This window comes from Chenopodium album, chromosome 2 (assembly GCF_948465745.1).
Source record: "Chenopodium album chromosome 2, dcCheAlbu1.1, whole genome shotgun sequence".
NCBI classification, from domain to species: Eukaryota; Viridiplantae; Streptophyta; class Magnoliopsida; order Caryophyllales; family Amaranthaceae; genus Chenopodium; species Chenopodium album.
In genome coordinates this window covers 19,650,110-19,663,546 of record NC_137835.1, presented here as the reverse complement: position 1 = coordinate 19,663,546, position 13,437 = coordinate 19,650,110, and the positions used below count along the sequence as shown (strand labels likewise).

Genomic DNA, 13,437 nt, shown 5'->3' with positions numbered 1-13,437 from the left:
TACACACGCAACTGACTTTATATTGAACATAGTGACCATTATTTTTAACATAATAACCTTATTTTTAACCTAGTAACCTTTATTAAAACTACTCACGTTTAATAATATCGTGAACTTGAAATACGACGCTATTACCCTAATTTTAACATAGTGGCCTTTATTATTCATATTGATTAGTATATAAAATATTTCATTACAAAAATAACCACTTAGGCCTATATATTACCAAAATGATTTTTATTTCAATATAGTGACTTTTTTTTTATAATTATAGTGACCTTTTTTTTTATTAATAAAACAACCATACTTTCTCTAATGTTAGTGGTCCACAATAAATTAGTGTGAACCAGGTCCATTTAAGAATTTGTATCAAATTATACTTTCGGATGAGACATCACTCATAGTCATGGCTTAGTAATACACAAATTGAGGTGCCAACTTTGGCAATTATTGATTTCTGTTTATAGATAATGACGGTATAATGCAACTACTAAATTATCTCCTAAAATTAATACCACTAGTTTAGGAAACAAATCATATCATATACACACATGAAAAAACTACTTCAATTCATAGCTTACAACAAATGTGATGAAAGAAACTAATTTGTGGTTTACAATAAACTACATAACATAATACCATAATGCACGCCTTGTTTCGTTACCTCCATTTATACTTCCAATGTTCGGTAAAATATTACAAGCGCCGTCGTATTTACATACATATTACCCGATTTTGTTATACCATGGACTTGACATTTAGGAGATACAAACTAACGTAACATACACAATTACTAGCTTATAGTTTTGCCATATCAAAACATTTTCTTCTTGCTTGGTCTCATCTTTACTTGATATGCTTCGGTGGCTTCACAATCAAGACAGGGCAACAAGCATGGTGTGCACAATAGTCACTAACACTTCCAAGAAATGCTCTGTGCATCATCAAAACAAAAACAATTATAAGAAAACTTATTGTCATTAAAAGCTAAAAAGTCAGACTATTTATTCAACCCATTTTAATCATTTAAAATTTTTTACCATTGTCCTTCGTTGTGTAACAATTTTAATTATATGTAATATGTACTCTATCAATTTATTTTGTTCGACCTATTATTCTACTTTAAGGGTATGTTCACTTAAGCTTAATTTCAGGTTCAGTTCAGCTCCAATCAGTTCAGTTCAGTTCAGTTCAGCTCCAACTAGTTCAGTTCAGTTCAGCTCCTAATTTCCTTCTCTCATAAATCAGGCCAGCTCAGTGCAGTTATGCGATGCCCTAATTTATTTCATTTTTGCATAGAAACATGTACACTTGGCCTTTATGGTGCAAATCAATCATTGTTCAAAGTTAGGATTATGTATGCATTACTAAGACGAACAAAAATTATTGTGAATAATGCAATGTAAAATTAGTTATAGGAACTTAATCATGATACAGCAATGAGTAAATTCATTAATTAATTACCGCTTTAATCCGCCTAGACCACGACTGCCAATGACTAGCATATCAACATGTGTTTGTTCAGCTGCTTTGCAAATCTCATCTTTGGGATCTCCTTGAAAAATCAAAGTTTCAGCTCGAACCTACGTACACAAAAAAGAGGATTATTACATCATTGTGGACGGTAATATAGTAAAGTGCTCGGAATTTTACCATATTTTGCTTGCAGATTGAGATTGCACGTTGAAGGATTTTAGCTGAAACCTCTGCTTGTGCTTTCTTTACAGATTCTACCACAGATGATGCAGCAAAAGCAGCTAATTCACATGAATCCAATATATACACCAAAGTTAGCATATGTATTAATACTGTAATAATGATTTCACTATATACATAGGCGCCGGCGTTGGATAAACAATTAAAATATTACCTAATAAATTTGGGAAATCATGACAAAATCGTGCGTCGATCGGTGTAATTAATGTACATTTTAATTTAATTTTTTTACTTTTAGCTAATTTATCCAACAATCCCGGACATTTGTTAGCTTTCGCCAATCTATCTATAAATAAACTAAAGAAACAACCGCTGACATCATATTGTCCATGTAGCAGCTTTATAAGAAAATTTTTCCCGCCTAAATAAATATCTAACGTCATTATATTTTCTTTGGTTTCAAATTTCAAATTTAATTTCTCCTCTTCTCAATTTATCTATACTCAAATTTATTTATTTTTCTTCTATCACCAACTATCGGTATCTAATACATCTTTCCACTATGTTTCATCAAACAAAATACTTTGATGTATATATTTTTTCTATTTTTCTGTATATATTACAAGTTAAAAATTATTTTTTATCGCCTTAATTATAATCGTATATTAAAAATCTAACTTTTATGTATATGATTAAATTTTCATATTCGGTTTGTTTTTCTTCAAAATTAATTTTAGAAAAGTAGCATTTACAACTAATGGTTATGTCTCAATAATTTTTCTGATACGTAAGAATACATAAAATATGTACTCTATATTTCAAAGAAATCTTAATAAAAACTTGTTATTTTTATAGTCAAACCAACTTATACAAATACTAACTCTACTTAATAAACTCTCATTTTTAACCTACTTAAGCTCTTACTGACAAATAAGGTTAAAGTATAATTTGATTAAAGTAATAATAAATTTATAATGAAGCAAGGCATCCGGGCTAATAACTAGTTTTTACTTAAAAATATTGTGAAGACCTATTCTTATGCGAGGCCAAAGATATTAAAAGTCAAATTCACATCTCGTAGCTCATACAAATTAAAGTCAAGGGTAATACTTAATATGTGACAGAAAGAGTATTATATATTGCTAATTAAACTTAGAAAATGCTTAGCATTGAATTATCTCTTCGATCTCTATAACTTAAAGCAATCAACTTACACACCATCAGCCTAATAATCTAAATGCAACTGATCTATGATCTCTAATTATTGTTGTTGGGCTTACATACTTTTATCACTCTGATTCTTGACTTCTATGTATGTTGGCTTTTCTTTGTGTCCCCAAGCGTAGTCTGAGTCAATAGCTCGATCTTTTCGATCAACACATGCAACAACTCTCAAATTTTAATTAGAGACACCAATATACTTATCAATAACTATAAGAACTAATATATTGGTATGCTAAATTGGCGTTGATATGATGTACTCACAATTACCACTTTCATGAACTACTTTTTAAAATAGATTCTTGGATTTAAATTTCATGTAAAACTAAGAACCAAAGAATGATAAAAAAGTAGCATCAAATAAAGAGAAGATAGACAATATACCAGTGTGTAAACCGGCACCGGCGGGGTAGACATAGTTGTTAAAAGGGTGTTGAACATGAACCAAATAAACCATACAACCTTCTTCTTCAATCGGCGTAGTAGTAGTAGTAGTAGTTGAGTTGGGTTGTATAGTTTTGGGTTTAAGAAGATTAGCAAGTGCCCAATTAAGAGCATAGAAGCTACCATCACTATCGTCCAACGCGACCATGACATTGATCATCTTGCGCGGTAGCATCAACGGCTCGTGTTCGTGCTCCTGCGCCTGCCTCCCTGACTCCGCACCGCTCCCTACCATCTCCTCGCCTGGTGGTGGTGTTGTTGTATGCTCCATTTTTTTAGAGTGTGGTTCTGTTTGGTGTAGTTTGTGTAAGTTGTCAATGTTGGTTGATGAAGGATTTTGGTGTATATGTCTTTGAGTTGCTAGCTAACTTGCTAAGGTGTCGTTAGCTTAGACACGTGCTTTTCATGCGCTCTCTCTATTGTTCTTATCATTTGTTCTAGTTCTACCCTTCTACTACTCTACCTCTTTGTCCTTTACTATTTGCTCCATCCCATAGTATTTTAAGTTATAGGGATCATAAGTTCACTCTCACAATAACTATATTATTCTATAAAAATTTTACGGATTTTTCATCATATACCTCTGAGTTATTTTTATATTTACTATATATTCACAAAAATTTTAAAATAAAAATCACTATTCTTAAATTTTATTACTTGATTTTTCCTTTATTTTAAATACTTGGTCAAGTCTCTTTTATAATTATTTTCCTTTTTAATTCATTTGATTTTTTTAAACAAAATTAATTTCTGATTTTTATTTTTATTTTTATTTTATTTGCATAATTACTTTATTAAAATCACTTTTAATAAAATAAAAAAAATAAAAATAAAAAATATTGTACATCATTGTTCTTCAATGTTATTGTTCAAGGTTCTTCATCTATATATGGATGAAATTAACCACTAATTCACAATTTTTGACCCTTAAATTCACTCATGTATCAAAGGAGAATGAACACATTCTGATCTACACACCATCTGGGATTTTTTTTTTTTTCGAAAATTGGGATTCGTTCGAATTTGGGTTGTTTCTTAATCCTAGATTTTACATTTTTAATTGGACAATCTCAATAAAGGAATGTGAAATCCGTGATTATATGTATTCGTAAATCTTAAATTTTCACTTTTTTTGATGATCCGGGTTCGTGGAGAAGATCATGGAAGAAGATCCCAAATAAAAAGAAGACGAAATTTAAATCTTGTTTTTGTAATAGGTATTCACCAATTTGCTACTAGGACATTGATAGGAATGGTGTCCTTCGAACAAGTGTATTATTCCGATACAGGGTTCGGACACTACAATTAAGAAATAGGCCGATTTCCGACGGACACGAAAATCCATTGCAAATCGCAAAATTTCGGACGAAATAACATTTTGTCAGAAATTTCCTACGGAAAAATCCGTCGAAAATAAAATAATTTCCGACGGATTTAAATCCGTCGGAAAGTTCCAACGGAATTTTCCATCGTAAAGACATTTGACTATATTTATCTTTAAAAAAGAAAACTTAGTATAAATAGCTAACCCTAAGCAAACCCCTCATTTCAGTTCCTGTTGAAGCTTAAAGGTTTTGATGATAATAGACTTAATGTAATACCCCGTATTTTCATACATATTTTCTAATTAATTAATTAAGAAGTATTTTATAAAAAGGGTATTTTAGTAAATTAATTATTTGGAGCCAAAATAATATTTGAATTTTGGCGCCAAAAGTATTTTGAAAACTAATCATTTATTTTAGATAAGATTTATTATCCATATAAACTGGATTATTTATATATTTCGGATATTTTATTTAAGGCAAAATTTTTATTTTATTAATTAATTAATATGTCCGAAAATACCCATTAATTAGCTAGGAATTTCGGATTTCCTATGTGTAGGAAATCTAATTTTCTTAGTTATTTTGTTGGTGAATAATTGGTATTTAGTTAATTAATTAATCTATATTATTTATACAATTATTTTATTCCTTAAAAACCGGGCAAAAAATCTTCCTAAATATATCTAGAGGAATCCGAATATTTGAACTATGGTAAGCTCAATATATTCGGCCCTCATGAATTATTTTGGAGGAATTTATTTGGTAAGATTATATTTTTAACTAGATTAGCCCCGTGCGATTGTTTTAAAATAAGAAATGAATTATAGCTCTTTAGCACATGTTAACATAAAACAACTACTTTCTCTTTACGGAGTAATACTTTATAATTAAATATGAAAATACAATTTCCAAAAAATCATTTTTTTCATATTATTTTTTAGAATCTGTTGAACTATATTATTAACTATTTTTAACAACTACTTGTAAATAATAAAATAGCGTAATATGCGTAAAAAACTTAAAATTTTAAATTTAATTTGAATTTAATTTTCAAAACAATGTTAAATATGTAGCTCAAAAAGGGAAAAAATATATGACATCATCCTTGCATTTTGGCGAGAAAAAATTAAATAAGAGAGTGACACGTAAGTAGTGATGATATCAGCGGTTGTTACTTTAGTAATATTTATAGATTATCTCCCAAAATCTCTTATTTTCCTCAATTCTAATTCTCCATCTTTTTAATATCTAATCATCATATTTTCTTGCCAATCATTATTCTTAATTATTCCCCAAGTAATTCTAATTTCCTTATTATTTTTCATGACATACATACCTTCCATATTCAAGTATACACAATCACCTTCAGTGGCGGAGCCAGGATTTTTAACTTAGGGGGACGGACTAAAGGTGACGTACATTCTATAAATGGACAACCCTTTTAAACATACAAGAAATTGTAGGGACTATGCTTAATATTTATAAGTTTTACAACCTGGAAATCCAAAATTCTTAGTTATACAGTCCAAAAATTGAAAAAAAAAGCATATTTACAATAACAACTTCACCTTCAAATATTCATTTTTGTTTTGAAAGTAATATACAATCAAAATTATCAAATAATTCATAAATGTGATTTCTAATTCACGATAATCCTAACAAATAAACAATTTCTTATTCAAATTTGGTCAATAGTGGATCCATAGGTTCAAAGTTTTTAAACCCATGACAATTTAATTTATATTGAGATATATAATAAAACCAAACACCTTTACCCGAAATTCCTACTATAACCAATAATTTAGGGTTGTAATGTATGCATTTATATAAAAAAAAAAATTATGTAAATTACTATGGTAATTTAAAAGTTAGAACATGATGCCATTAAGTAGTACTATGTATTACTTCTAATTGAATGTGTGAAGTAAAGAAACATGCAAGAAAAGAGGAAAACTTTAAAATAAAAATAAGAAGAAAAAAATGTTGGTCAAAGGGATTGAACCCATGACCATGGAGACTACTAGTAAGCCCTGAAACCATTGAACCAAACCTTTTTTCTTATGGTTTTTGTTGCACATAATTAGTTTTAACTAATTTTTTTTTTATTGAAGTGGGGGACAGCTGTCCCCCCTTGTACCCCTCTCCCTCCGCCACTGATCACCTTAATATCCAAACTTTCCTTAATTCTTTTCCTCACTTCTCCAATTAATCCCTTAAACCCTACTTACCATAATTCTTCCCACATTCTCTTGCCTTAATTCTTGCATGAGCTAGCCTATAAATACCCCTTCATACCTCTCACATTCTTCACACCAATTCTCTACTTTTCTTCTCCTCTTTTTACACAAATCATCCCATTTATATTTGAAGCCAATTTTCAGGCACTTCTGGTCAGTTTTTGGGGTATTGACATTTCACAGAAGATTGTTCTTCTTGAAAAATCCTTGAAGGTAGGCTCAAAAATCACCCAATTTGGATTTATATTGAAGGAGTTATAGCCTCTGCAAGTTCTGCCTGTTCTTTCCAACGCAAATCCAATTCTTTTCCTTTCCTTGGTTTCTTATCTTTTCTTATTCTCTTCTCTTATTCAATTATTATTATTATTATGGGGGATTTGTAAAGAATTATTATCAGTAGTTTTAATTATATAAAATCAGATTTTTAATGATGTTTATGAGAAATTAATTTAAAAGGTTCATGTACATATAGTTGGGGGTTGTTAATTATTTGTTAACCTTATATTGATTAAGGTTATATTTATTTGTAGGGTGTTTTCGATCAAGATTCTTGAGGTTATTTTTGTGTGGTTTTTCTAGCAAAGATCAAGGTAATTTTAGGTGGCTAGATACCTTCGAAAGTGATTGGTTTGAATAAAATGTTTTACCTGATTTGATTGGTGATTGAATTAAATTGATTTGAATTATGATTTTGAAATAAAATTATGTTTGAAGGTATTGATTTTAATAAAAGTATTTTGAATGATTGATTTTTAAATCATGTTTTGAATGGTTTGGATTACTTATCGTGTTTAAATAAAGGAATTGATTTTAAAAGGTTCGTTGAATTAAATAAAGGTTTTTCAAGGAAGAGTTGTTGATTTTGAAAAATTATTAATATGAGATTTTATTCTCAAGTATTTATTTACAAGGTTTGATTTTGAAAGCATGTGGAATTAATTAAAAAGGATTTTGAATTATATTGGAACTATTGGATATTAAAAGGATTTATTGAACCGTTGAATTATTATTATTATTAATGCTTTATAAGCATGTTAATAATCCCACTATACGGATTTGGTTTATTGATAAGGTCTTGGACTTTGTATGACTGTGTCTTTCCTCAAGAATAGCCTTGTAATATAAGGAGACTAGCTTGGGGGGTGTGCACACTTGGGTGAGGAATTGGATTAAAAGGAATTGGTTCTTAATAAAGGAATTGGTTTTATTAACTATTATTTTAAATATGAATAATTGGAATCGGTTTTGGAATAATGAGTTTTGAATTTATTGGATTAATTATTGGAATTGGTTTTAAAAGCATGTTTGCGAATAAATTGAGTTTAAACTATCTTGCACTTATCGTACTTAGCATATTTTGCTAATCCGTATTTCTTAATTGTTTTGGTTCGCCCTGTTTACCGTAATGGTAAGCAGTGTTGACTATTGTAGACACCTAAAAATGTCTCCCCAAAACCAAACCCGATGATGAACAACCTTTCACCGCCACTATTGGTCGGGTTCAGTATTTAATCCCGAGAGTGCTTAAAAAATCGTATTTAATTAAATTCAATTTTTTGAATAGTCCATGGATCAGTCTTGATGTTTAGTCAAAGCATAGTTTTTTAATTTCATCCCAAACTTTTTTTATTTTATTTTATTGCTTTATTATTTATTTTGGCCCAAACCTTTTATTTATTTTATTTATTATTTATTTTAGCCCAAATAATAATAATAAATTAGAAATGGCCCGAAATTATCAATCGGCACTTAAAATGCTGAACGAAATTAGGGTTAAAAATGAATTTAGACGGAAAAACGAACTACAAACTCCCGCGTCACGGCATTTGTCCACCGTGTCATGGGAAATTGCCCCGTCTGACGGTGGGATTCCCCGTGACACGGTGCACCTGTTGTGACACAGGGAATTTCGTGTCCGTTCCGCGTATACCCTTCACGCGTTTTATTCCCCGTACCTTAAAATATTTCCCGCGTCACGGAACTGTTCACCGCATCACGGGAATGGTTCCCGTATGACGGTGGGATTTCCCGTGCCACGGTGCCCCTTTGCCATGTCGCGACGCGTATTTTTAGGGTTTTTATCTTTTTAGGGTTCCGTGTGTTCCCTCAACACATTTTTTCTATAAATACCCCCTCTTTTCTGATGAACGGGGCATCAATTAATTCTCTAATTTTCTCTCCTCTATGCTCTAGCCTAAACACTAGCCTACCCTTCTTATTTCAAAATTCTTTCTTCAAGCACTCCAAGGAGCCCATACTTTACTCGTGGTTCTGTCCTTAAGCCAAGGCGTGAAAGGTAGAACTGTTTGAGGGTTTGGCCCCAAATCAATTCTATTTAATTTAATTTAATTTAATTATCGTTTTATTATTATTTCCTTGAAGTTACTAACTCGTTTATTATTTTATAGTTGCAAGCAAACATAATCAAAGTAAGAATTATGCTCTTTTTATTTCTATTATTTTTCTAACGATTTTATATTGTTAGATTTATTGTTAAATTGCTTCTAATATTAATGTTTATTTTATTATATTTATTGATCACAACATTGCATGTTAAAGGGAATATGTAATTGAAAATCACGCCTAATAAGATAATTTGGACGATCGGTTTAGGTTCCTTTTTAATCTTGTTATTAATTCAAGTGGTCACAGATATTTTAGAATTATATGTTGCATTAATATTAAACCAATTTAGCATAATAATAGTTTAGAGAAAATTGAATCTTTGTTTGCATGCCTTTGAGATCGCAGGAATCACTTTTCACTATAAGAATCGAGTAGAGGCTAATACGGGCGAATGTGACTCCATGACTCACTTTGTACCATCATCCCCGATCCCCTTTTGTGGTTCCGAACCATATGGAGTTAGTAATCTCATGGATTATGAATGGGGTGTAACCTTCACGGGTCAATCGTTGTTGCCTTCGTTGTCCCTTATTCGTGGTTGCCTTAAATGATCCGTGAACGGTTTACAAGTTCCTTAAAAACTTGTTGGCAGCTCCCTACTTTATTTGTCCCTAATCGTATACGTCAATTCCCACTTCCTAAGAGTGCCAAGCATATTCACCACATGCTTTAACGTAGGCGCACATCGAGCGACGCCTACAATTTGGCGACTCCACTGGGGAGGATTCTTGGTTATTTATTGATTTGAGTGATCGGTGTTTAATTAAGATGAGTGGATGAGACTTGAAAGATTCTTGAAAAATATTCCTGTGATTAATTTGGCATTTTTGCATAAGCATAGACGTTTTAACGTCGCATTTAGGTCTGTCCCGTAGGAAAATTTGAATAACTTGATTGCGTACGAAGGAAAATAGGGCACCAGTCAGATTTTCTGGCTGTCGTGCCATAGCAGAATCTGTCGTGTCACGGTGCAGTATACCGTCTGACGGTGTGCAGAACCGTGGCACGGGAATCTCTGCTGTGTCACGGCAGTCCTAATATCAGTCCGGTGGCTTGTTTTCTCTTCTCACAGTCAACTTCCTTTAATTTTTTTTGAAAAAACGTATGTGTTCTACATGCGTCTTAGCCCCGGGGGATTTAAGCTCTATCAACCCAAAAACACTCATGGCAATAAGGGTTCATCCGAGTTATTAAATCCACCCAAACCATGGAGTCGAGTTCGATTTCATCACGAACTCGCGGAGCCGCCCGTTAGCATACACCCTTAAGGGAGGCTGCCTTGCTAACGCGTCCAAACTCTTAACCATGGTGCCCTTTTGATACCCAAAGCTTGACCAATAGTTGAACATACGTCTTGACCTTAGGTTGCGAACTCTTTTTTACATCATCGTGACTAAATGCTACATGGTTTGTTTGGTGCTAACCCTCATGTGTTTGCTCTTTTTGTTTAACCCATGACCGAGGGTTTTTATTTTCTCATAATAATTAGTACGGACTAAAACTGATTAAAGTCTGCAAAATACACAAATTTAGGCCTGGAATTGTGCACCGTGTCACGACAGGTTTGCCGCCCCACGGTGTGCAATGCCGTGGCAAGGTGCATTGCCCCGTCTGACGGTGCTCTGTACCGTGTCACGACAGTCAGCACCGTGACACGGTGGCCAGGAGGTTTGTCCAGTCAGCTTTTTTTGGTCTTCGTGCATGTTTATGTGGTTCGTATATCTGGTTTGGTGTCTTGTCTAGCCGTACGGTCATAACACGTGTCCATAGCCTTTACTTAATCACTCACGTGTTGTGTTCACACACTTCTTCCGTTAGTCGTGCATCATTTCATGACCGTATTTTAGGGTAGTTTTGTGTCATTTTTTTCGGAGTAAGTTGGATGGTATCCTCCCATATATTTTTTTAAATATATATATATATATATATATATATATATATATATATATATATATATATATATATATAATGAATAAAGAGAATTTCAAATTTCAAAATAATTTTTTTTTTATTTCCGGATTGGTTAAGGTTAAGTTTGGTCATTAAAGGTGTGTTTGTTTCGGTGTCACAGCACTTGGTCAAGAATCAGGGGTAGATTGTTACGGTTCGAGTTAAAACCTCAACAACCTCTTATGCCAAAGAGGCGTACAAGGAAACCACCACAATCATCTCCACAAGATCCATCTCCAGTCTACTTTCAACCAATGGATACTAAGGAAGATATCAAGAACATCAACAAGGCAATTGAGATGTTGTCTAACATGATGCAAACACTCACTACTAGAGTCAACACGGTAGAGCAAGACAATCAAAACAATGTCACTGCCGCTGCAATGGACAAGATCAAGGAACAGGTGAGTAAGATCTCTGAAGAGTTCACTTATGTAGAGCAACCTGTCACCTCTTTGGCCATAAGGGAAAAACTTCCTGAGAAGTTTTCCACTGCTGACATTCCAAAGTTCAAGCCTACTGATAATCCGCTTTTCCACTTGAAGGCCTTTTCTGCGACCATGGCTCTTAAGGGAGTAGATGTGACACTCTTCCTTACTGTGTTCCCTCTTTCCTTGGAGCATGCCTGTCAACAATGGTTCTACTCTCTAGAATCCAAACATGTTCCGACCTGGGAGGACGTTACTGAAAGCTTCATGAATCGTTACAAGTGTAACATCCAGGCCAAGACTTCTGAACGTGAACTCTCCATTCTCAAACAGAAGGAGAATGAAGGCTTGACTACTTACCTAAGCAGGTGGAGAGAAACAGCTACGCTCTTAGTGGATCCTCCCAAGGAGAAATAGATGGTTCGCCTGTTTATTGCCAATTTGACTCATAAGTACAAACAACACTTGAAGTTTCTTCCTTTGAGCACCTTCAAAGCTGTGTAAGATATTGAAATCAATATCGAAGATGAACTGATGAAGACTGCTGGTAGCAACAATAATAACAACAGCACTTGGAAAAACAAGAAGAACGACACTCCTTCTTCTTCGTCTTCTAAGCCCAATAATGCTACCAACAATATCAATATCAATATCAATAATGTGCTGGCTCTTAATGCCCCCCCTCAAATATTCCAAAGGCAAAGGAGGGTTTACACGCCTTTGGGAATGACTTATGATGCTGCTTCCGATCGCTTGCATAGTCAAGGACTGATTATGCCAATTGGACCTTTTCCAGTACTCGACCAAAGAACAGAACTGCTAGCTAGGACCCCAATGCTCATTGCAAGTTTCATCAAGGAAAGGGTCATACTACTGAGAAGTTTTGGAGGTTGAAGGATGCGATCCAAGACCTAATTGATGCTAATCAACTTCCCGTCCCTCCAGGGGGCAAGAAGCCTAACATTCAAACAGGTCCTCTTTCTGATGCTTTGGCTATCATGGGAGATGAAGTCTCCTTTGATCCGTCAATACTCATTCAACCTGTGAATGTACCTCTGCCAGAAGTTGTATTTGTCTCGGACTATGAAGAAGTAAATGGAATTTTGGATAGTGACGATGAAGATGTCTATCTCAAAGATATAGCCTGTTCGTCTCTTGGCACAAGTGAAGATGTTTTGGGAGACCTTGAGGTCAAGGTTCTCACCAGAAGTGGACGGTTGCAACAACCTAGTCCACCTCCACCTCCACCGTAATCACAACCAATAGTTGATCCCATCGACCCTGTGAACAACGATGTGGTCAAACAATTACAAAAGACCAAAGTGGAAATGAATGTATAGAAGCTTTTGGCCACTTCTCACGAGCATCGGAAGGCTGTGATGAACGCTTTGGTGAAAATAGGAGTTGATGATGATATGACTCCTCAAGAACTGGTCAACTTTCTCACTACTGAATTGCCAAGTACTAGCAATTTGATTTCCTTTTCTGACAAGGATCAAGGGGACCAACATAACAAGGCCTTACATCTCACTGTGGTGTGTAGGCAAATGAATGTTCCTATGAGTCTGGTTGATAATGGTTCTGCAATCAATGTATGCCCACTCCGCATTGCAAAAGTTGGGCATAAAAAATGAAGAATGACTCCCTCTACTCAAGGGATTCGTTCTTATGATAATACTCGCCGTCAAGCCGTGGGTACTATCATGATAAACATAACTACTTGAGCCATTGAACGTCGCACCAAGTTCCAGGTGGTGGACATTAAGG

At 33.7% G+C, this 13,437-nt stretch overlaps 1 protein-coding gene across 1 annotated transcript; it reads right to left on the bottom strand.

The window, feature by feature from the left end:
* Window positions 1-815: 815 nt before the first annotated feature.
* LOC145584202 (uncharacterized) lies at window positions 816-3,631 on the bottom strand. Its single transcript, XM_081641103.1, has 4 exons — window positions 3,262-3,631; window positions 1,654-1,757; window positions 1,465-1,583; window positions 816-934 (listed from the first exon to the last, which is right to left on the bottom strand). The coding sequence occupies exons 1-4, from the start codon at window positions 3,590-3,592 to the stop codon at window positions 847-849; spliced, it is 642 nt and encodes a 213-aa protein (XP_081497229.1). The 5' UTR covers window positions 3,593-3,631; the 3' UTR covers window positions 816-846.
* Between the last annotated feature and the right edge of the window lie 9,806 nt (window positions 3,632-13,437).